The sequence below is a fragment of the Prionailurus viverrinus genome, chromosome B4 (assembly GCF_022837055.1).
Source record: "Prionailurus viverrinus isolate Anna chromosome B4, UM_Priviv_1.0, whole genome shotgun sequence".
Taxonomy (NCBI): Eukaryota; Metazoa; Chordata; class Mammalia; order Carnivora; family Felidae; genus Prionailurus; species Prionailurus viverrinus.
In genome coordinates, this window is record NC_062567.1 from 137460892 (window position 1) to 137483765 (window position 22874).

Consider the following 22874-nt stretch of genomic DNA (forward strand, 5'->3'; position numbering starts at 1 on the left):
CAGGTTCCTCGAGCCGCTGTCCCTCTCGGAGCCGGCGACAGATGAGACGCGTCGGGCCGCCGAACTGGGGCCGGGCTGTGCAGGCGGCTGCGCATTTAGGACGCGCGTTGGGCCAGGGGCCGTGCGCGCGCTGAGCCGACCGACCAGGCAAAGTGCCCACCTTGGACGCTGGCTGAGGAAACGTGCTTGTTCACCATTTCCAGAGCAAGCGTTTAACTGCTCCCGGGAGAGACCTCGGTGCAAGTTCAGAGCCACAGGGTAACAGCAGCAAGGGCCTTGCTCAGCGTGGCCAGCGCCTCTGCCCACAGGTGGCCTCCCCGTCCTGCCACCCGTGGCTGCTTGCCGCTCTCTGGGGCGCCAGAGCGAGGGCCCGCCCACCACACCACAGGGGGCAGTTCCACACCCCTGCCAAATGCGTTCATCTCTGGAGCTGACAGGTGCTTCTGCCGTGCGTTTCCTGCCTGGCGTCACCCCACATTGGAAAGAGGCGGGACGCGGGGCACAGGGCGCCTGGAGGCCCAGTCAGTTGGGCGTCCCAATGCGATTCAGGTCGTGATCTCGCCATTTGTGGGTTCCAGCCCCACACGGGGCTCTGTGTTTTCAGTGCACAGCCCGCTTCAGACCCTCTGTCCTCCTCTCTCTCTGTCCCTCCCTGCTTGCCCTCACTCCTCTCTCTCTCTCTCTCAAAAATAAAAATTAGAAATTATATTAAAAAATTAAAAAGAATAAAAATAAAAAGAGGCAGGACGCATCGGGTGCAGTCCCTGCCACCTCCCTGGACTGGGATGGGGGCGGGAGGCTCTCCCACAAGCAAGTGGTCCCTGCCAGCACGGGGTCCCACCAGCACGGGGTCCCTCCAGCACGGGGTCCCATCAGCACGGGGTCCCTCCAGCACGGGGTCCCATCAGCATGGGGTCCCGCCTGCACAGGGTCCCCAACAGCATTGGGTCCCTCCAGCACGGGGTCCCATCAGCATGGGGTCCCGCCTGCACAGGGTCCCCACCAGCATGGGGTCCCTCCAGCACGGGGTCCCCATCAGCACGGGGTCCCACGGCCACCTTGCTCCCAGAGCTCCCAGCAGACAGCGGGGTCCGTCCAGCTCCTTCTGAAAATGTCCTTCCTCCCAGCCTCCACCCTGCTGTCTCCTTGTCTCCTCCCTCCTCACCCTGCTCCCCGCCAGCTTGACCTCCAGCCTCGCGTCCTCACCAGGCTTGAGTTTCAGGACAGTCTCCCCGCAGCCATCCCCATCCCGGACCCCAGATTCATCTGCAGGCGTCTTCCCTGCCCCCTCCTTCCCTCCCATCCCCCCAAAGTTACACCCCGACACCCTACATCTGCAGCCCTGCCTGTGACTCTGTGCTCTTGACTTCTCCTCAAAGCCCGCCTCTCGCAGGCCTCCCCCTTCTGCAAATTAGAAGTTCTTTCAGTTTCTTGGGACAAAGTCGGTGGGACCCAGTGGTCTGACCTCATGACCTCCCAAGGGCCCAGGGCCTGAGACCACGCCATCCGGGGGCTTCCACATTGGGGGAGGGCCACTCGGGCCAGAGCAGGGTCCCTTCAAGAACGTGCCTGGAATCTTGGTTCTTGTGACGATAATAGGTGACCCCCTCCAGGAATGTGAGCCACATGGTGGCTGAGGCCAGTCCCCTCCCTGGCCGCCCCCCACCCCCACCCTGCAGCTGTGTCCCCGCGTGTGGAAGAGTGCTCCCGGAACATGTGCTGACCGGGACCCAGAATGCCACGCGTGATTTCGTGACCCCCTAACACTCAGGCCTCGTCTCCCACCACACGTCGCTCACTAGATGTTTGTAGAATGAATGAGCGAAGGCCCGTGGGACGTGTTGCACAGATGTTTCAGGGAGACCTGTGTGCACAGTCTGAAGGGAAGGGTGTGGGGAGGCTCAAATACAGGGGCTAGATGTGGGGAGTGACGGAGAATTTGCTCCCAGGAGAATGTGGACGGCATGGGGACAGCAATGGGACTGTCTCCTTCCCCCTGTGCTCCCTGCACCTCAGCAGGTGGTTAGCAAGCAGGATGTACCTGGTGCTTGTCGTGAGGATGTGGACTGAGAACAGGGGAGGGGGAGGGAGGACGAAGGGAGGGAGAGGGGGCAAAGGGAGAACTGGAGGGGGAGGGACAGAGAGAGAAGGGAGGTGGAAGGGATAGGAGGGGGAACGGAGAAGGGTGGGGAGAAGAATGGAGGGAAGGGGGAGGGGAGGAGGAAGGGACGGGGTAGGGGGAAGGGGGGAGGGAGGAAGAGAGAGGGAAGGGAAGGGGGAGGGGTAAGGAGGCAGTTGAGGGAGGAAGTAAGGGAGGAAAGAGGGGGAGGGAGGGAGAGAGAAGGGGCGGTGGGGGGAAGAAGGCAGGGGGAGGGGATGGCAGGGTAAGGGAAGGGGAGAAGGAGGTGGAGGCAATGGGGGGAGGGGGAAGGGAGGGAGAGAGAAAAGAAGGGGGAGGGAAGGAAAGAGAAGGGAGGGGCTAAAGAGGAAGGAAGGCAGGGAGGAGGGGAAGGGAGCAGGAAGGGGTAAAGGGGGGAGGGGGAGGGAGGACGGGGGGAGAAAGGGCGGGGAGAGGGAGGGTCCCTTCTATTGCCAAGGGTCCTCACACTCTCCTCCCTCCACAGGAGTCAGGACCCACCACTGGAAGTCTGTCTACACATCTAACCGGAGGCGTGGCCCCTTTCCTGGGACGGGGTCCTGGGCAGGCGTGTATTTCAACGTCTGCGACTTCTCTCCCTTTGGAAAAGCCCAGGCTCTTGGCCGGTGACCTGAGGACACCGCCCCGAAGTCACCTCACTTGAACTCCTGTCGGGCACCGGCTTCGGAAATCTGTGCGTCCCTCGGCCTGGGCGCCCCGCGAGCGGCCGCCGTCCCGCAGTGCAGCTGGGCTGCGGGTTCGGAACCGCGGACTTGCTGCTCCTGCGGGGGGGGGGGGGGGGGGGGGGGGGGGGGGCGGGGCGGCAGCAGGCCCGTGGGGTGCACGCGCCCGTGAGGCTCCGCGAATTCAGAGGCAGAGGCTGGTCCGCAGCCGCAGGCCATTGTCCCCGCCCGTGTTCCCGCGCGCGCTCGGGGAGCAGGTGGGGCGGTGGGTGTCCCCGGCAGGGCGTCCGCCGCCTTCGCGGTCGGGGACAAGCCTCTGGGGCTCTGCGGGCGGCCGGCCCGGGGCCACGACCTCCGGAATCGCGGCCCAAAGGTCTGGGCCCCTCTGCCCCGAAAGGCAGAGGCCCCGACCGCGCTTGGACCTCAGCCGCGACGGTCGCTTTGCTCGAGGAAACTCAAACCAGACAAGTCGCCTTTGCGAGGAAGCGTCCCCCCAGACTTGGCCGCGTGGCTCTGCTCTTTTTCTCCCCGGCCGCACACCTGCGGTGGTTTTCCGTGGGAGCCCGAGGGCCCCGCGGTGTCTTCCCGTGACCGTGGGGGCCCCGGCGCCTTGTCCCCGGCCTGCCCGCCGTCTGGGTCAACGAAGGCCGGGCTCCTCCACCTGGCGGCCCCATGGCAGCGGACTGGGGACCCCCGGCGCTGACGCTGCGCTCTGTCGCGGCACACACGCCTTCCAGCTCCTTCTCCACCCGGGGGACGGGGCCTCCCGTGCGTGTCACTGCCCGGGGAGCCCAGGCGCTGCCGGCTGCAGAGTCCACGACGTCCACGCAGGGAGAAGAGGCGGGTTTCACCCAAACTCAAGAGTCCTTCCCGGCTCTGCGCCAGGGCCTGGGGAGGACGCTGAGCGCCCAGCCGCGTCCGCCATCACCCCGACAGCGTGGCCCTGAACACGCGGCGCGTAAGGGCCTTGGGGAGCCGGCTGGAGATGCCGCCGCCCTCGTCACTGAGGGAGGGCCCTCCGGCGCCCTCAGCAAGTCCCCGTTTCCTTCGGGGCGGGTCCCGGGACCCGCCGGGGTCAAAGGTAAAGCGAGAGCACCCTCAGCAGAAGGGGCCGCTGTGGAGGTCGGTCCCGGACGGCAGGGTGGGTCAGAGGGGGCCCCGGAGCAAGGGCCGTCCCGTGCAGAGGCCCCCAGGGACGCTCGGGCAGAAAGTTCTCGAGGGGACGGACTCAGGAGTATGGGAGCCCCCAGGAGCACGGGCACAGCACGACTTGGGTAAGTCGTTAGCACGGTGGGGCAAATGCACCCCGTGGGGCTGTGAACTTTGCAAACCATTTTCCAGGGAAGGACAGGGTCCTGTGGCCAGTGAGGATCAACGCAGGTGTCGCTGAACACTCGTGGGGGGCGGCCGAGTGGGAAGTCCCGGCACCGCTGACCACCAGCACCCCAGCTGGGCACTCACAGATAGTTCTCTCTCTGGAGAGAAGTGGAAATGGGAGCCCCACCTCCTCCTGGCCCCTCCTCCCCCTCATGGCCCTTCCTCCTCCTGGCCCCTCCTACTTATGGCCCCTCCTCCTCATGGCCCCTCCTCCTCATGGCCCTCCTTTTCACTCCTCCTCCTCCTCCTGGCCCCTCCTACTTATGGCCCCTCCTCCCCCTCATGGCCCTTCCTCCTCCTCCTGGCCCCTCCTCCTCCTCATGGCCCCTCCTCCTCATGGCCCCTCCTTTCACTCCTCCTCCTCCTCCTGACCCCTCCTCCTCCTGGCCCCTCCTACTTATGGCCCCTCCTCCTCCTCATGGCCCCTCCTCCTCATGGCCCCTCCTTTCACTCCTCCTCCTCCTCCTGACCCCTCCTCCTCCTGGCCCTTCCTACTTACGGCCCCTCCTCCTCCTCATGGCCCCTCCTCTTCACCCCTCCTCCTCCTCCTGGCCTCTCCTCCTCGTGATCCTCCTCTTCTTCCTGGCCCCTCCTCCTCATGGCCCCGCCTCCTCCTCATGGCCTCTCCTACTTATGGCCCCTCGTCCTCCCCTAGCCCCTCCTCCTTTTCCTGGCCCCTCCTCCTCCTCATGGCCCCTCCTCCTCCTCCTCATGGCCCCTCCTCCTGCTGGTCCTCCTCCTCTTCCTGGCCCCCCCTCCTCCTCATGGTCCCTCCTCCTCCTCTTCATGGCCCCTCCTCCTGCTGGCCCCTCCTCCTCCCCTAGCCCCTCCTCCTCCTGGCCTCTGCAGCGCCCCCACTTCTCGCGCAAAATTACTGCATTTCAGACCCTCCTGTTCCTTCTTCGGAACTGACCTGGAGGAGATAATTACCAACAGCACTTAGCACCCCGCTTCTCTCTTCTTATAGAACGTGGGGATCCTTGAACGTATTGTTGCATTAAACATGTGAGTAACCGGCTTGGGGCTGCGTGTGCTTGGTTAGGGTTCTCCCATTAACGCCCACACGTTCCAAACCCAATGTTGCACAAATCTGACTCGCATCGGAGATGTTGTGTGCTGTTTCCATGGAAACCTTCTCCCCCACCCTGCCGTCGCTGCCACTCCCTGGTTTTAAGCTTAATTCTGTAAAAACATGCAATTCAGCTGGCAGGCACTTTCAGATTTAAATATAGAGATTGGATTAAATTGGTGTAGAAGCTATGTTTGAATCCATAGCGCACAAAACGAATAAAATCCGATAATGTTACGGAATGTGGGAGAAAACTGAGATGGGGGGGTAGAGCCCCATCAGACACTTTCTTCAATGTCAAATTATGCTTGATTTAGCTTTAGTTTTTGGTATTTCATTAACATGTGTGCTAAGACATCTCTGAGGGGAAAAATTAGTTTGGGGTTTTTTTGTTGTTGTTGTTGTTGTTGTTTTTTTTAAGTGAGGTTCTGTTCTGTTTGCATAACTCGCTTTCTGCCTCAGTGTGTGGTAGGAGGCCCAAAGGCTGCGGCTCCTTCCGGCCTTTGGCCCTGAGAGGTGAGTGGGCCTTAGGACGTGCTCTGGCCAATGAACAGAGCGGGACAGACGTGCAAATCGCGCACATCTTGAGCCAGTCTCACGAAGCCACACACGCTCCAGTTCTTATTTTGGGAAACCTTCGACCCTCACCACCAGGAGCGGAAGCTCCTGCTAACCTACAGGGAGGGGAGGTACCCCGGGGGCGGCCGCCCGGTCAGCCCGCAACAGACCCCGGGATCAACCAGCCAGGGCCAAGGGAATGGCCCAGCTGAGCCCAACCCACAAGACAACAAGCTGCATAGATGACTGTTCTTTTCACTTTGAGGTCTGGGGTGTTTTGTGCAACAAAAGCTGACTCTGCTACGCTGTCCGACAATGAAGCGTTAGATTGTGTTTGTTGCATGGAAATAGGAAGCAAAGAAACCCTGATAGCCTTGCTTTTTAAAGCGGGGCGTTGAATGGTGTCCCGGTGAGCGGGGAGCACGGTCTTCATGCAACCCCGTGGGGTTCAGATCCGAAGATCTGTGCACAGGGCCGCTCCTGTCTCCATCCCCACACGGCTGACAAGGGGGTCCTGCAAGGCAGACCCTACCTGGGCCCGGTGACTCGGGGCTCTCAGTCGCCCCCGCCCCCCCCCCCCCCCCCCCGCCGTCCCTTTCTCTGGTCTGATCACTGAGTGCAAACGGACTACAGGTGGAATTTAAGAACGATGCTCCAGATCCTTTTGTAGGCTGTTCTGGTCTCCCACTTGACTCCCCAAACAGTGCTCGGGAACCCACGAAGTAGCAAAGTGAACGCTTGTGCACGCACACGAACTCCTGTGTGTTGAGTGAGAAGGGACAGCTCTGGCTGTCGGCGCACGTTGGGTGTGTGCAGAAGGAAGGTCTGTCGGTGACTACGGAGGTGCCGCTGTGCGCTCCGGCCTCAGGGCGCGTGTGTGACGGGCTCCCGTCCTCGCGGTGCCCTGGCACGTGGGGTCATCACAGGCACTTCGCGAACGGCACTCGACGCAGGAAAGGCGTTTCTAGACGAAAGACAGTTAACCTTCTTTGGAGGGCTTACCTTCCACACGCAGAACCGGCGTGCTCGCGGGACCGCAGACACCCCCGTGGTGCCGTCCTCACGTCGCACGCGGGAATTACACACGCAGCTGACACCCACACTCTGCTCTCCATCACATCTTGCGTCTTCCCACGGAAGTGAGCCACGCTGCGGGCGAGAAAGCGGGCAAACGCCCAGGGTCTGCTCCCGTGGGCTGCTGCCTCTTCAGTGACACTCGGATGGACGGCTTGGCCCCCGTATCAGCGATTTTTGCTGTTCCGAATACCGAGGGCATCGGACGTCTCGGATCTGTAATCTCGTCTGATCTCTCCAACCACCCTGCAAGGCAGATGGCATTATCCTATCGAAAAGATTAAGACACAGAGGCTCGGAAAGGAGGAAGCCTGCCAAGGTCAAAGGCAGTAGGGGGGGAGCTGAGGTCTGAACCCGACGGAGGGAGCGGAGGGATGCCCCAGCAGCGCCCCGGTCTGTTGCTTGGTCTGCTGTCAGAGCGGGACCCTCTCCAGGGGAGCCTGCCTCTGGGACATCTTCCCCCCAAAGTACCGGGAAGACTCCGGCTGAGAGACAACATACCCCATTTGCATGTTTCTTGAAAAACAACCATTTGGGGTTGTGCAAAGTATTCAGGAGCCAAATGGCAGCTCAAAATGATTGGGGGAAGTGCATTCGTGACAATCCAAAGTGCTCCATCAGGGCGAACGCATTGGGCGAATGTTCAGGGGCGACCGTAGACCATCTGCCGCGGGGGAGCCGCTGCCAGCTCGTGCACCACGAGCACCGTGGCAAGAAAAGACCCCCGCGTGGTTACTGGCCACCAACACGTTGAGATGTTTTTGTCACCAAATTCCAAGACAGGATCCAGACCCACCAAAGCATGTTTAATGCACGTGGGCAACTCCCGCATCTCACTTATCTTTCCAAGGCTAAGATACTATTACCAAGCGCACAACAGTCAGCGCTAATTATCGCTCGGTCGAGTTGCCTGCCTTTGTCATTAAGGCAGGAGTAACATGTTGCTAATTCTATGTTCAATTCCAAGAAGCATCCCTCTGCACCTGCTCCCTTTCGGGAAGGCTGGCTCCGGGAAGCGGGGGGTGTTCTCCAGTGTCATCTGCTCGACAGGAATGGACCCTACTGTGTGCCTGCCTCCCTCTCCTCCCCCTCTTCCCTTTCCCCTCCTCCCTTCCCTTCCACTTCCCCTCCTCCCCTTCCCCCCACTCCCCCTCCTCCCTTTCCCTCCCCTCCCCTTCCTTCCTTTCCCCCTCCTCCCCCTCCCCCTTCTCCTTCCCACTCTCCCCCCTCCTCCCCTTCCTCCTCAGGTGCAGCAGGTAGGTTCCAATGCTGGCCACCCTCAGTTCCTCCCCTGCTGACCGGCTCCTGGTCCCATCAAGAGGTACAATCTGACCTTCTTTGGCCCCGGGCTTGCCATAATGACAGCTGATGGATCAAATGCAGAGGAAGTGACCTAGGGATCCCAAGGTTTCCATCAGAATCTCTGCCCAGCGAGCACCCGGGTCTCTGGGAGCTGCCCCCCCGCCGCCCTGACCTGGAGAAGCCCAGACACCCAGCCCCACGTGCTGTGCCCGTCGGCCGCCCAAGGGGAGCTTCCAAACCATGGTGCTGCTCCCCAGTCTGTCACCGGCCACACCCGTGCAGGAGCCCTGTCCGGAGAGGCTGGAGGTCCTGATGGGGTGCTGTCCTCAGTCGCCCGGTGCGTGGACAGGCACGGCGAGACCTGGGCCCAGTGCTATCCCCTCACCCCCCCCCCGCCCCTGGTCACTTGCACGTCCCAGACCTCAGGTTCCCCCCTCCAGGATGGAGGTGCTCAGGGCCTCAGGCTGAAGTGGCTTTGGTGAGGGTTCGGCGAGGAAAGTGTGGGTGGACATGCCCGGCAAACCCAGCTGCACGATGGTCGTCCTGAGTGGCGCTCAGTACAACGGGCCGTGGGACAGACGGCTGGGGGCAGCTGGGACACGGCTGTGTCCATCCTGCCTCTGCTTTCTGTGCATCCCACACAGACATGAATTTCCCGAGCAGGGACGGACACATAGCACACCTGATTGCAGGGAACAGGTGACATCCTGCGTGGTGCACTCAACGGCCACCGGGACGGGACTGTTGTCCTCAGTTCTGTTTCTCTCGCCAAGGCCATGACCCAAGGGCCTCACGGCCGGTGTTGACAAGCCGGAGTAACCCTCCCACGCCATCTGGGGCCCTCCTGTGCCGTCTGGGGCCCTTCCCCACTGTCTGGGGCCCTCCCGTGCCGTCTGGGGCCCTCCTGCACCATCTGGGGCAGGCCTGCTTTGGACCAGCGGGACACCCCTGCCTTCTTGTCAGGGCAGCTCAGCCAGAGCCCGGACATGTCCCCAGGACACGTGGTGGCCTTGTGCTCTCCAGGCCCTGGGCCTGACGCTGGGGACCCGGGGCACAGCCGTGTGACTCAGGAGAACCGCAAACATAGACTGAGCCACAGAAATGGGAGACAAGAGGTGTGAGCCACTCGTCAGGCCCTGGCCTCTCCCCGTACCTCCACCATTTGACCTTTCCCCTTTGACCTTTCCTGCGTCTTGGCTCCTTTCTCTTTCTCGGGTTCATTCCACGTTTACTTGTCCTCGTGGGCATGGGTTGCACCTGCGCCTGGCTCTCGCGTCCCGGTCGGCCACTCTTTCCCAGGACAGCCTCCTGACTTCCTGCTGTCACACTGTGTCCTCGCGGGAACCAGACAGCACGTCCTGCGTGTGCTGTGTCCCCCCCCCCCCCCGACCGCCGCTGAGAGCCCGGACCCACTGGCCTCTGTTCACACAGAAAACGACGGCCGGTGCTGAGCTGCACGTTCAACACGGAGAACAAGGACGGTACCACTGCCTCTTATCCCTTGAAAAAGATCTCGGGAATGGGGCTTTTTGAGCGGCAAGGCAGTCCCATCTCCGTCAGAGGGGAGCGCTTCCGTACTGGACAGCAGGTAACGTCCCCCTCGAGCGCCTGCAGAGGCGCGAGCCTGAGGGGGCAGCGGCGGTGGGGAGAGGGGATCCTGGAGAAGGTGAGCCCTCGGGGAGGAAGGGAAGTCCCATGCTGAACCTCTGCGCAGAAGGGCTCGGGGACCCAGCGCCAAGGTACCCTTCCCCCAAGGACGCCCCGATGTGGCCTTTCAGACGGAAACCAGAATCTGTCATGGGCTTCTCTCAAAACGGGAGCAAGACTCAAACAGAAGGGAGACTTGGGGAGCTGAGGACAAGTGGCAGCCAGGGGTTCACACACACAGCGCAGAGGGATCTCGGATCTGGGACCCACCAGGGGCGCCAGAAATGCAGGCAGCCTGCCAGCTGGTGTGCGGTGAGCGGCCCGGGTAAATGCCCTCAACAGCAACAGACCTTCAGACCTGCCGAGCGCTGAAGTATGTTGGAGTCTTGTCATAAAACGCAGGAAAATAAAGGAACGCTTGATTCTTCATTAAATCCTAGAATGTTCTCACTCTGGGACAAGTAATTTTAGGGCAAATAAAATCAACCACCCAACCAACAAATATTTTCTATGTGGAAATGAGGAAAGTGGGCAATTGGGTGAATCTGACCCAATTAAGCAAGTCGTATCCAAAGGCATAGACGTCCAAGTTGAGCCCAAACCTACCATATAAAGATCCTTAATAATACTGTTGGAGATTTTGCTTGATGAATGTTTTCTTGCACAAGCAGAGAATTAAACAGACAGCCAGCCAACGGCTCGTGTCGAGGATGACTCGTGCAGCACGCCAGTCCAACGTGCAGGAAGGGGAGTGAACGGGTGTCACAGGATGACCGGGTGAGGACCCCCGGCGACCTCAGCGAGCCGCAGCCGGGGGCCGGCTTGGAAAAGCCGACGGTCAACAGGATGGACGAAAAGTCGAAGGTTGAATCTGAACATGACTAGAAGTTGCCTGCGGGGGACGGGGAATCACTTCTTTCAGCAGCCCTGGTGTCAGTGGCTCAGGTCGCATCAGTGACTGTAGGTGCAAAGGAACCAGCAGTCTGGCCACGTGCCCACGTGTGTATTACACGCACATGCACACATACGTACGCGCACACATAGACACGCGCCCACACAACAGGCGCCTGGAGGTCAGCGTGGGGTCTGTCTGCATGGCTGCGGGTCAGAGAACACAGGGATCTCTCCTTGTTTGCAAGGACAGCCCGGCTGGAGGAAAGTCCGCTCCCAGAAAGGATCTTTCTGCTGCCTTCGAGGGCAAGGTCTGCCATGCTCCTCCTCCCAAAGGAGGACCAAGTTCTCCTTCGATGCCGTGCTGCGGCCTTACATCCGTTTCCGCGTAAAGTGACCAGAGAGAGAGCAAGCAGCCTGCTGGCATCTCGCGGGGGAGCCACACTCAGCGCCTTTTTGCTTCCGCTTCCAGCCAGAGGGATAAGGCAGGATGATGCAGTCACTCCTGCACATGGTGCAAAACCCCTTTCACCGCGGCCAGACCCACGCACGGCCACGTGGTACCGCGAGGTTCGGATTCAACAGGAATGCACCTGTCGTAAGTCGGTTGGGGAGCCGGCTCCACAGGCGCCAGGGAGCCCACGCGGATATCTCCTGAGCGGCCCAAAGCCCTCGGCCCAGCGAAGGTAGGAGGTTTAGCAAACGCCACACGCTGGTGCGCCGAACCATGGGAATTTGCCAATCCTTGGCTGCTCTGGGACGTGCACAAACACCTCGTAGCCTCAGGCCGACGAGAAAGTTGTGGAGCCAAGATTCAGGCTTCGGTCTTCTGAATACGAAGTCATTCCCGATGAGTAAATCATTCATCTTTTTGGGAGGGATGGGGATTTTTTTTTTTCCTCCTTCCATTAGCCCTTAGAGTCGTTTGGACACATCATGTTGCTGGGACCCCGATGACCCCTCCAGGGCGGCGGGCCTGGGATTCACGGGGCCTGTTCCAGATGAGGACACAGGTGCCGAGGTGGCCCAGCTGCTGGCGGGGTCTGCGGCTCAGCCGAACAAGGGGATCCCCATCTTAACAGCTGGGACGTCTCGTATTCCGTGTCTGCTGTGTCGGCAAACGTTTGCAGTAACCCCAGGGTCACGTTTCAGGCCCCTATTCCAAGAAACTGAGGCACAAGCTCACACATTCAGCAAATAGAGGAGGTGGGATTTGTGTAAGCGTGCACACTCCTCAGCCCCCCGACTCCCAGGCCAGGCTCCCTGGGGAACAGAGACGTTCCGCCAGGAGGGGGTGAACGTTCCCCCGGGGTGAGGAGGGGAAGCTCCCGGTGCCCTGGGTCTGGCGGGTTCCGCCACACAGCCCCCAGTCCTCGGCTGACGCCAAGCACAAACCTGTGACGTGACGTGCCTCTCATCCCGTTTCGGTCCCCCAAATGCAGTCCTTCTTTCCAAAGACTCAACGGCACGTGTTTCCCGCAATCGTTGCTAAGCTCGTCACATCTCCACGATGCCACAAAACCAGAGCAGAATCCGACTGCCGCGCAAACTGTAACGACCTGTTTGCGCGCGCGAGAGGTGATATTCCCAGGTCTGACAAGCAGTTCCGCGCGCAGTATCCGTAAAGACTGCGATAATTGTTTGTTTGAGGCACCTCGGGAGGGGGCATCTGCAGCCCTGGGCAGAGCCAAACGCGGCGGGTGTGTTTGTGACCAGGCCCCCCACTGCTCAGTTATAAATGATTCACAGACAGGCAAACGGGCAAGTGCTGGACGGGACTCGGGGAGGAACCCCGACCGCCTTCCGGGTCTCAGGGATCCCAGCTGGGGGATCCCATCTGTGAGGACGGCGTGGAGGGGCCCCGGGGCGGCTCAGTCAGGAGAGCGTGCGACTTCGGCTCAGGTCACGATCTCGCAGTTCATGGGTTCAGGCCCTGCGTCGGGCTCTGTGCTGACCGCTCGGAGCCTGGAGCCTGCTTCGGATTCTGTGTCTTCCCCTCTCTCTGCCCCTCCCCCACTCATGCTCTGTCTCTCACTGTCTCAGATATAAATAAACATTAAAATAAAAATAAATAGGGGTGCCTGGGTGGCTCAGTCAGTTGAGCGTCTGACTTCGGCTCAGGTCATGATCTCGTGGTTGGTGAGTTCGAGCCCCGTGTCGGGCTCTGTGCTGACCGCTCGGAGCCTGGAGCCCGCTTGGGATTCTGTGTCTCCCTCTCTCTCTGCCCCTCCTCCGCTGACGCTCTGTCTCTCTCTCACAGATAAACGAAAGGACAGCACGGAGCCGTGTCCCAAGGCCGCCCTGCGCGGCCGGGCCGGGCAGCGTTCCCTGGTGCTTCTGCACGTGTGGTGGCCTGGTCTTCAGGGCAAAGGGGCTGAAGGAGCCTCGTGCCCGGAGTGTGACACAGTCACCGTTGTCAGCGTCTTGACGGCCCTGTTCCTCTCAGTTAAGTTTTGCTCCGAGAGCGGGTGGCCGGCCCGTCGCTGCGTCAGGCCCAGCCCGGACTTTCTGCTGAAAACGCTCTGACGTCAGCACATCAGGGGCGCCTCTCAGAACACGCACTGGTGTTTTTCCCGCACGCTTGCTGGAGGGGAGTAGAGTCCACACAGAGCCCCTGCAGACACCCGGGGGCCGCCGGCCCGCCTGCCCCGCCTCACAGAGCCCCTGCACACAGCCGCTGATGCTCCAGAGCCCCTCAACCCCGGGCCCGCCCCACTGACCGCACCAAGCACCTCCGTCCTCTCCCATCCTTCGGGGAGAGCAGGCTCTGGTGGGAGGGGCTGGGAGAAAGGGGAGGGCAAGGGGAGAGAGAAAGAGAAAGGGCCCGAGGCAGCCGTTGACCTCTTCCCCTTCCTGGACTCCAGGGGCCATCTTGGGGTAAAAGGAGCTTCTCAGAGCTTCAGGAACAGTCGAGAGGGCGGGTTCAGGGGGGGCCACGTCCATGTTGTGCGGACCCTTGTTTCCACGAGGAAGCCTGCCTCGCAGTCCTCCCCCGGGGATGGCCGGTGGGGGAGTCTGCACGCAGCATCCGCGGCCCCCGTGGGGCTGTGCCCTCCAAGGGGTGAGGCCACGACCTGTGCTGTGCGGGGCGAGCCCTCCATGCCGTGCAGAGTCTGCGGCGGGCAGGGGTTTCTCCGTCTTTCCAGGTGAGCGCTCTGCCCCCCGTGGCAGGGCTCTCCCCACACCGGGGGGGGTGGGGAGGGGGGCTCTGCAAAGCGTCCCTCAGCGATTCTGTGTTGGTTTCGAATTCACCGAGAGAAAGTGGTGCAGCCGGGGGAAAACTCGGTCAGGACTTGTGACAAATAGACTGGCATTTAGAAACCAAAGTCACAAGGGGCCGCATGACCCGTGGCGTCGCCAGGGTGCAGGGAAGGCACGTGGCGCTGGCTGGGGTCTGCGCGGGACGCCGGCTCTCCAGGCCCCAGCTCTGCTCGTCACCCACACCGTGTCCGCGGCCACATTCCGGGAGCTCAGTGTCAGAGGTCGGAGGAGCAGGTGAGCCTGTCCCGCTGCGGTTCTGGCAAACACTCACCCCAGACGGCCCCGTCTGCACCCTCAGTGTGGACCAGCACGCGGCGGCCGTGGACCTGCGTTAGGAGAACAGCCCTAGACCTTGAAGGCCAGAGGGGAGGGACACAGCTCGGCTGCCCCAACCCCACCCGGGGAGGCTCTGCACTTGTGATCCCACGGGAAAGTTCCAGGAACCAACACCCACTCAACTCCTCTTAAAGCTGGGGCGGGAAAGGGACCATACTCTCGTCGCAGGTAGGACTGAAATACTCTTCCTCTGTTGCAAGAAATGGAGAAAGAGGGCAGAACCTTAGCGAGAACGGCACCCAGGAGATAGATGGTCCCCAAGCAGGGGCACAGGAGAGCCACCTTCAGACATCGGGACAATCGAGACGATGGCGTGAGGGCCCCCGACGGTGGAAGGGGCTTGTGGTGACGGCTGTTCTCTGCACCTGCTCGACCCACGTGCACGGTGGGGGGGTGGGGGGGTGGGAGGGGGCGGGCGGGGACTCGTCAGGATGCTCACGCACGGGGGGCAGGGGGACGGGGAGCGGGGAGGAGCCCATCAGAGGGGAGCCCTGCCATCCACCACCAACTCCAGGTGGGGCGGGGTGACTGTGGGTCTGAATCGGGGTCTGAACCTCTGCTGTCCAGGCCCTGCAGCCCAGCGAGCGGGGGACAAGCAGGCTTGATTTGCAGGCTGGGCAGGACAGAGAAACAGCAGCTGTAGGTTGTAATTCCGAGGGCGACCGAGAAGGGGTCATGTTGCGGATTTTTACCCAAATGCACTCCCCCCCCCACCCCCAGACAAAGTGACAACTGTGATGTCACAGCCACCTTCCTACAGGAAGATTTATTCTAGCGGCTCAGACTGCACACCTGGACCCACCGACGTGTACCTGCCGAGGCTGAAAGGACACGTTTCTCTCCCCCGTGTCCCCAGCTAAGCACCTGCTCTCACGAACGGTGACCCACCACACGGCCCTCAAGTACTGAGTTCCAGGGCTCTCGATGTGCTTGGAAAAGCCACCACAGAGGCTGGTGACCCTCATGGCGCTCCCTGAATTCTGTGGGGCGAGGTGGGGAGGGGGGGCGCTGCTCACCTAAAAACTTCTCCCTGTATGTGTCTTCGTGCCCAAATTTCCACTTTTTATGAGGACCCCAGTGCTAGGGGATTTGGGCCCTCCCAGTGACCTCCTCTTAACGAATCCCGTTTCCAAATAAGGTCAGGTTAAAGATAAGAACTCAACATGAACCTGGGGGGACACAGGGGACCCATGACAAGGACCGGCCCAGAATGAAGGGGGACCCTCAGTTTTGAGAGAGACGTCTCTGGCAAGGAACTGAGACACCCAAGCCAGGAGGCTGCACAGAGGCCCCGCTGGACGGGGGACACGCCTGGAACCGTCACCCCCACTCACGGCAAACCTGCCTGTCTGCTCGTGAGACGTGACTGTGCAGGCCCGGCCGTCCCCAGCCTCCAATTAACGCCGACCCAGCGTGGCTGTCTCGCCAGCCTGAGCCTCGCGGCCCTGCCCGCCGCACCTGCAGACGGGGCCCAGGGCCTGGAACCCGGCCAGGCAGGCCCCCCGGCTCCTCCTGCTCTGGTCTCTGCACGCCCCGGACGGCCTCTGCTGGGCCGCGCTAACCCCAGCCCCCCGAAAGGCTGCTCCCAGGTTTTTAATTGAATGTTTTCAAATTTTGTACTCGAGCCCGGAGGCACTGTGCTCTCAGAGGGCGTGATTTTACAAATTGGAGAAAAAGTAAAATAAAATAAAATAAAGGAAAGGTCTTTCTGTTCTCTCCCTCCCCCACCCCCACACTAGGGGAAGGCAAGGACGTGTTGCGGAAGCCTGTGAACTCGCCGTAAAAGCCCGGAGCCCTGTGGTTCCCTCACATCCCCTCGAGGGGCTCACCTCTAGCACACACGACAAGAGACTCCCGCGCTCCGCCCGCCCTCTGACAATTGGGCTCTGACAATTGGGCTCAGGCCCGTCTGGCACCCACTTCCCGGCCCCTGGGGCCCGATGACCGGCCTGCCGAGATCTCTGGGGACTTCCCTCTCGGGTCGCAAAGCTGTGAAACCTGCTCGCTGCCTCAGTCTCCAGCCCGGAGAAGGCCCGCCTCCCCGGGAGCAGGGGTGGGGAGGGAGGGCGGCAGAGGGAAGGGAGAGTTGTGAGGCTGTGCGTCCATCGTCTGTCTGTGGGGCTCCTGTTGTTTTCTCTGCCCCCGAAGGAACCCTGACACGTAGAGGCGCCAGAACTATAAGGGACCACGTGTGGGGACAGAGGGGCCTTAGCGGGCCACCCACCAAATGCACTGGCGGGGAGTCCCCTGCGGGCCGCACCTTCCCGACCGTCTCTGGAGGCCGAAGCGTCTGCAGGGCGGGCCTGTGATCAGGTGTGGGATCTGAGCACAGCCGAGGCCCTGAGCCTGGCCGCGGAGGCCCGGGGAGAAATCTGATTCTGCCGGGACGTCCCTGAGGCTGGAGGGGAGGAGTCTGATTCTGTGTCACACCCTCTCTCTGCGGTCTCTGAGATTCCATATCAACCCATGGCCCTGGAAGAGCCCCAAGGCCTCTACTGAATTTCACATTTCTACACATAAATAGGACTGTGTCACTTCCTGTTTAGAAACTTAAAGTGATTTGCCATCACCCACAAAACCTCGGTTTTCAGCACTCTGCCTGCCTCTCACATCTCCTCTCTCTTACTCACTCCCTTAGACACACCTGCCCTCCAGCCACCCTGCAGCACCTGTGGAACCCCGAACTCCCTAACCTGCTCTGGGCCGGAGCCTCTGAAGATGTTACAGCCTCTACCTGATGAACTCCTATTCATCCCTCAAAACCCAGTTGACACGGCCTCGTTGCAGAGGCATCCTTTTTCCTCTCGGCAGAGCTTATGAGTCTTGCCTTCCTGTTCTCACATCCCCCATTACATGCCGAGCACAGCGGACGCCCTCCCTCCCGACCACTCGCTCCTCCACCATCAGGACGATGTCTGGTTGTGGTCAGGTTCCCAGGGTGCCAAGCCCAGTGCCTTCCCCACGGCAGGGGCCCAGGTGCTCTTGTGAAAGAACGTGACGTGAACACCTCTGCAGAGAATACACTCCAAGCCAAGGAGATACGCACGACCGCTCACCACCTGTTCAATGAAGGGGCCTGCTTGGCGCACCACCTCGCAAAGCGTGGCGGGGAAGAGTCTGGGCTCAGAGGCACTGAGTGCAGAGACCGATTAGTGAGGCCCGCCACGGACAGAGGACGGAGGAACAGACAGAGCGACAAGGCTCCAACCGGATGGAGGCTCGCCCCAGAGTCCCTCTGGGGCGGTGGAACAAGGAAGGAGGGGACATTTGGGGGGCCCTCCAGATCCCCAAGCCAACGGCCTCATTACCCCTCGGGACCTCTGTCCGGGAGGAATCAGCCCCGTGTGCCTGAGGCCGCGTGTCAGCGTGGCTCTCCTCCCGGCCCCCCAGAGCGCCGGCCGTCCGCCTTGCTCGCTGAGACGGCTGGCGCGTGGCCTTTTCCGAGACGGGGTCGAGGCTTGTGCCTTCCGGCAGAGTGAAGGACAAACCCGGGTCTTGCTTTTCTGCGTCTCGGTGGTTCCCTGTTTACGCCGTAACCGCGGGCGGGCGTGCATCTGGCAGTGCCCCTCTCGTGCTCCACGCCAGCCGGGGCGGTCGTGCCGCGTGGGCATTCTACCGGGACGTGTGTGTGGGTCGGGAAAACGAGGCCCTCACGGACTCGGACGGCGTGGACCGGATCCCGAGGGAAGGGGGTGACCCTCGGCCTCATTGTCCGCCTCTGACGAGCAGGAGACGCCGTGAGCCGGGCAGGGGTATCAGAACCGGGCAGGAAATGAGCTGGTCCCGCCTGCCACGGGCTGATGACGGAGAGCCTCTCCCAGTCTCTGGGAAGTCCCCCATCGGGCGGCTTTGAACCCCAGTCTGTCACAGCGCGAGGCAAGAACAAATACGAACAGAAGTGACAGCGCGGGGGACGGGCGGTGCCGGGGAGTCCATCCCAGCGGCAACCCCGGGCTGCAGCTCTGGGGTCGGGGTCCTCGTCCACATTGTGTGTGGGAAGCCGTGGACACGGTGCCAGGTTTCGCGGATCTCCAGCTGCAGAGGACAGAGCGAGGGGCCCGTGAGAACCCAAGCGCTCCTCCCTAGGCCCGTGAACTCTCGTGATCCTCGTTACGGTGATAACCAAACACGAACACGCACGTGCGTGTTCCTGGCGCCCTCTTCTCAACATCCACCCAGAAGGCCATCAGATGACGAATGGGAAAGCAGCCTGTGTGTTCCTCGGGCGCCGAGCGCCACAGCACCCACACGGGCTGCCACGGGCTTAACCTTGAAAACGTGGCGCTCGGTGAAAGGACCAGTCACCAAAGACCACATATCATGATTCCACGGACGTGCGGTGTTCACGGTGGGCAAACCCACGGACACAGAAAGTGGGCTCATGTCCGCCAGAGGCTGGGGGAGCAGAGAATGATTGCTGACACGTTCGTACGGGTGTCCATCTGGGGTGATGAAGTGTGGGAGCAGACGATGGTGACAGCTGTGTCACACTGCGAATGTCTTTCGTGTCACTGCTTGTACATGTCCAGTGGTGTGTGTTTTAGCACAACGAAAACGATAACTCTGCCTCCGTGTCCATGGATGGATGGATGGATAAAGAGGTGGTGTATATATACAGTGGGATGTTGGTCAGCGTGAAACAGAATGAGATCTTACCACTTACAACACGGATGGACCTTGAGGGCATCGTGCTACGTGAAGTAGGTCACACAGGGAAGGACGACCCTGTATGGCCCCAGCTTGCACACACAGAGCAGACTGGCGTTACCAGAGCTGGGACAGGGGTGGGTAAAATGCGTGAGGGTTGCCAAGGGACCAACTTCCAGCTATAAAATAATGAACTCACAGAGACGTGATGTGAGGCAGGGGGACGATCATTAACAACACTGGGTTGCGTACTTGAAAGCTGCTAAGAGGACAGACCTTAAGAGTTCTCAGCACGGGGGCGCCTGGGTGGCGCAGTCGGTTAAGCGTCCGACTTCAGCCAGGTCACGATCTCGCGGTCCGTGAGTTTGAGCCCCGCGTCGGGCTCTGGGCTGATGGCTCGGAGCCTGGAGCCTGTTTCCGATTCTGTGTCTCCCTCTCTCTCTGCCCCTCCCCTGTTCATGCTCTGTCTCTCTCTGTCCCAAAAATAAATAAATGTTGAAAAAAAAAAAAAAGAGTTCTCAGCACGTGATAAAACTTGGAAGTACGTGTGGTCACAGGTGTTCGTCACATTTATTGTGGTGCTCACTTCGTGGTGTGTGCAAATATGGAATCATCACATCGTGCACCTGAAACTAATATAACGTTCAATGTGAATTGCACCTCGATAAAAATAAATAATAAGAATGATAACTAATAAACATGGCATTTTTTTTTCAACGTTTATTTACTTTTGGGACAGAGAGAGACAGAGCATGAACGGGGGAGGGGCAGAGAGAGAGGGAGACACAGAATCGGAAACAGGCTCCAGGCTCTGAGCCATCAGCCCAGAGCCCGACGCGGGGCTCAAACTCACGGACCGCGAGATCGTGACCTGGCTGAAGTCGGACGCTTAACCGACTGCGCCACCCAGGCGCCCCAAACATATGGCATTTTTGAGTTTATACACACCAGGTGCCGAGCAAAATGATCTCATGTTTTCTCTTACTTTTTATGTCCCCTGCTGAGATCCTGTTTCATAAGGAAAGACACGAGGAGGTGAGGCTGTCGCTGGTGGAACACAGACCCCAGATTCTAGCCTAGTTCTGCGCAAGCCCAGGTCCACGGTGCTACTCACTCAGTGATGTCTTTCATTCCTGACAATGGAAGGGCTTCGCGGTGAACTAATTTGGAGAACCTTTCATTACACAGGTTAACCTGGTGGACAGGGCATTTTAGAGCCTTAGAAACGGGACTGAGCATTTTGAATCTCCAAGAGAAGGACCTAAGGCACTGTTTTCCCAAACGCATTCATAAAAGTAATGTTTTTCGGGCCACCTGTTACCACGTGATAGGAATTTGGCAAACACTGGGCTCAGTTACCTCTTTTGCTCAACTGCACTGTGGTAGGAGAGGACAGACTTCCAGTCCAAGGTGACAACCAATAGAAAGGAGCAGGCATTCAACCAGGAGGTGGATGTGGAGAAGATGGAGACAAAGCACACCCAGGAAGCCACTTCAAGTTATTCAAGGTCAAAAAGCTGGGGAGATAATGCAGTAAAGGAGGCAGAACTTAGCAGGTAAATTCCGTAATTGGATGGCACCTTGGAGATTGTCTAGTCCAACCATATCCATCCACTCATCCATCCACCCACCCCCCACTCGTTCATCCATCCATCCTCTTATTCTTCCATATATCTGTCCATCCATCCATCCACTTAGTTATCCATCCATCCATCTGTCTGTCCATCCATCCATCCATCCATTTATCATCCATCCATCTATCATCTCTCCATCTGTCCATCCATCCATCCATCCATCCACCCGCTTACTTATCCATCCATCCATCCACCCATCCACCCATACAATGATCCACCCACACATGCATCCATCTACCCACTTATCCTCTGTTCATTCAGAACATGCTATTTGAGAGTCTACAATGTATGCTACACAGTTAGAGTAATTGGGGCTCTAGTAGTGAAAAAAATTCTTTCCCTCTACGAGGAAAGACAGGTAAAAATAAACAAGCACTTGTGGAATATGTTAAAGGTATCCAGACTGTGAAGAAAACTAAGCACTGGTAGGAACCAGAAAGTGATGAGGTAACTCCCCCTTTTGATCAGCCATTCCCAATGGAAACCCCTCTTCACTGAAAGTCTTCCTTATTGGAACCTCAATCGACCTCCTCTAGCTTTTGCCCCTTGGTGCTAACTTTGCTCTCTGAGATGCTCCTCTCCCCCATGCCAGGTATCCCGGAGTCCGATCAGGTCCTCAATGAGCCTTCTCTGACCTGCATGAGGTTCACGGCCTCTGCTCCTCCTGACGGCTCACCACTCACTCGGTGTTCAGTCCGCGTTCACTGGATACTTCCTGGGACCAGACTCTGTGTGAAGTGCTCACTGTACGAAGCTGAGTGAGACCAAGAACTAGATTTTGAGTTGTTCGGAGTCTCAGCAGGGGGAAAAAGATCTTCAACGTAACGTACAATGAAGGCATGTAGGCATGCTCTGCCCAAGACCCCCGCATTGCAGCAGCCTCCCACTGGCCTCCCTGACTCCAGTTGGGCCCTCCCGAACCGTCCCATCCAGTGGAGGGTCCACGAGGTTCTTTGCAGAACATGAGCCAACAGGCAAGAGCACATCAATGGTGTTTTTGTGGGGGCAGCGGGGAGAGCAGCAAGTAAGTAAACTATGGAAGATCCACTTGGTGGGCCATTTATTCAGCATTTAAAATCACTGTGAAAACTTCTGTGTAATAAAACAAAAGTGCTTTTCACCTGACGCTGAATACAAACGTAAGTTCCCAAACTGAGTGTGAGCAGTAGGTGGCTGCGTGAGGTGCGCATCTGCTTGTGGAAGGAGCTGGGGGTCCTTTACGCCGGACGCCAGCAAGTGAGACCAAGTCCAGAGGGCAGGGGGCCCATGCCCACGTTCAGGGGCCAGGAGCAGCCTCACACAGTCAGCATCTTGAAGACGCTGAGGAAACCTGGGCACGGAGTGGCTTCTTGAGCCGGAGCAGAGCTCAGGTTTTCCCCAAAGATAACCCAATTGGTCAGAGCACATGGGGACCGGCCGCCATTTGCAAACTCACCAGGTAACGGCTGGGGCTGGGCTGGGGCTCCGTGCAGGCCCAGGTCTGCCGCGTGAGGTAGGGAAGACTGATAGGAAGGTGCGGATCATTCAAGGCTCCTGCTCTATAGCCCTCAGTGTCTTCCTAATGGACCGGTCTTGCTCAGGGTCCTGTCTGCTGAGAGGGCCGTGTGTTCTGGAAGGACCAGCCATGGAGCCGATGAGTCTCCACGCACCCGGTGCCGCTGCTCCCCAGGGGCCTGCACAGACGACCCTGCTGCAATTGGGGGCTGCGTGGAATAGAAATAAGGTGAAGCAAGGGAGAGAGGATGTGCCTCTGGCTCTGGTTCTTCAGCCGAGCTGACCATTCCTTGTCTCCGGAGAGCCTTTGCCATGGATGGGGCGGGGCTGGGGACTCTGAGGGTCAAGAGACAGGCCCCTGTCACCAACAGACTGACAGCCTAATTAAGATGGGGAGGATGACGGCGGCCAAGCCTGCCCCTCTGTGTTGATGAGCACAGACCCCCGTGCTGTGGACTCGGGCGGGGCCCCTCCAGGGAGACCTCGGAGAAACGCCACCGACTTGCAATTTCAAGAGACCTTCATCAGCAGAGAGATGATGCAGGTGTGTGAAGGGCCCGCTTGGAGGACCTAGGAAGGAGGGCCTGCCCTGGGGAGGGAGGTCACAGTTCCCTGGCGCTGGAGGACGCCGTGCAGGGGTGGGGGAGGTGCCTGAGGACACGGACGGGGTCGTGTTAGGGGGGCAGGTCCTCAGTGAGGGAGGCCTGCGTGTGAGGAAACTACCTCCGTTTCTCCACTGAGATGTGCAGTGAGATGTGGGCTTG

The 22874-nt window shown here is 59.8% G+C and overlaps 1 protein-coding gene and 1 long non-coding RNA gene across 2 annotated transcripts; one reads left to right on the forward strand and one right to left on the reverse strand.

Moving 5' to 3' along the window:
* Positions 1 to 3539: 3539 nt before the first annotated feature.
* On the forward strand, positions 3540 to 13264 carry LOC125170686 (collectin-43-like). The gene is made up of 2 exons (XM_047867356.1): positions 3540 to 4094; positions 12999 to 13264. Exons 1-2 carry the CDS (start codon positions 3806 to 3808, stop codon positions 13262 to 13264), a joined length of 555 nt encoding a protein of 184 aa, XP_047723312.1. The 5' UTR covers positions 3540 to 3805.
* Positions 13265 to 19893: 6629 nt separating this feature from the next.
* Positions 19894 to 22306, reverse strand: LOC125171146 (uncharacterized). Its single transcript, XR_007154203.1, has 3 exons — positions 22052 to 22306; positions 21252 to 21370; positions 19894 to 20499 (listed from the first exon to the last, which is right to left on the reverse strand). It is a non-coding gene; the product is annotated as an uncharacterized LOC125171146 (long non-coding RNA).
* Positions 22307 to 22874: the final 568 nt, after the last annotated feature.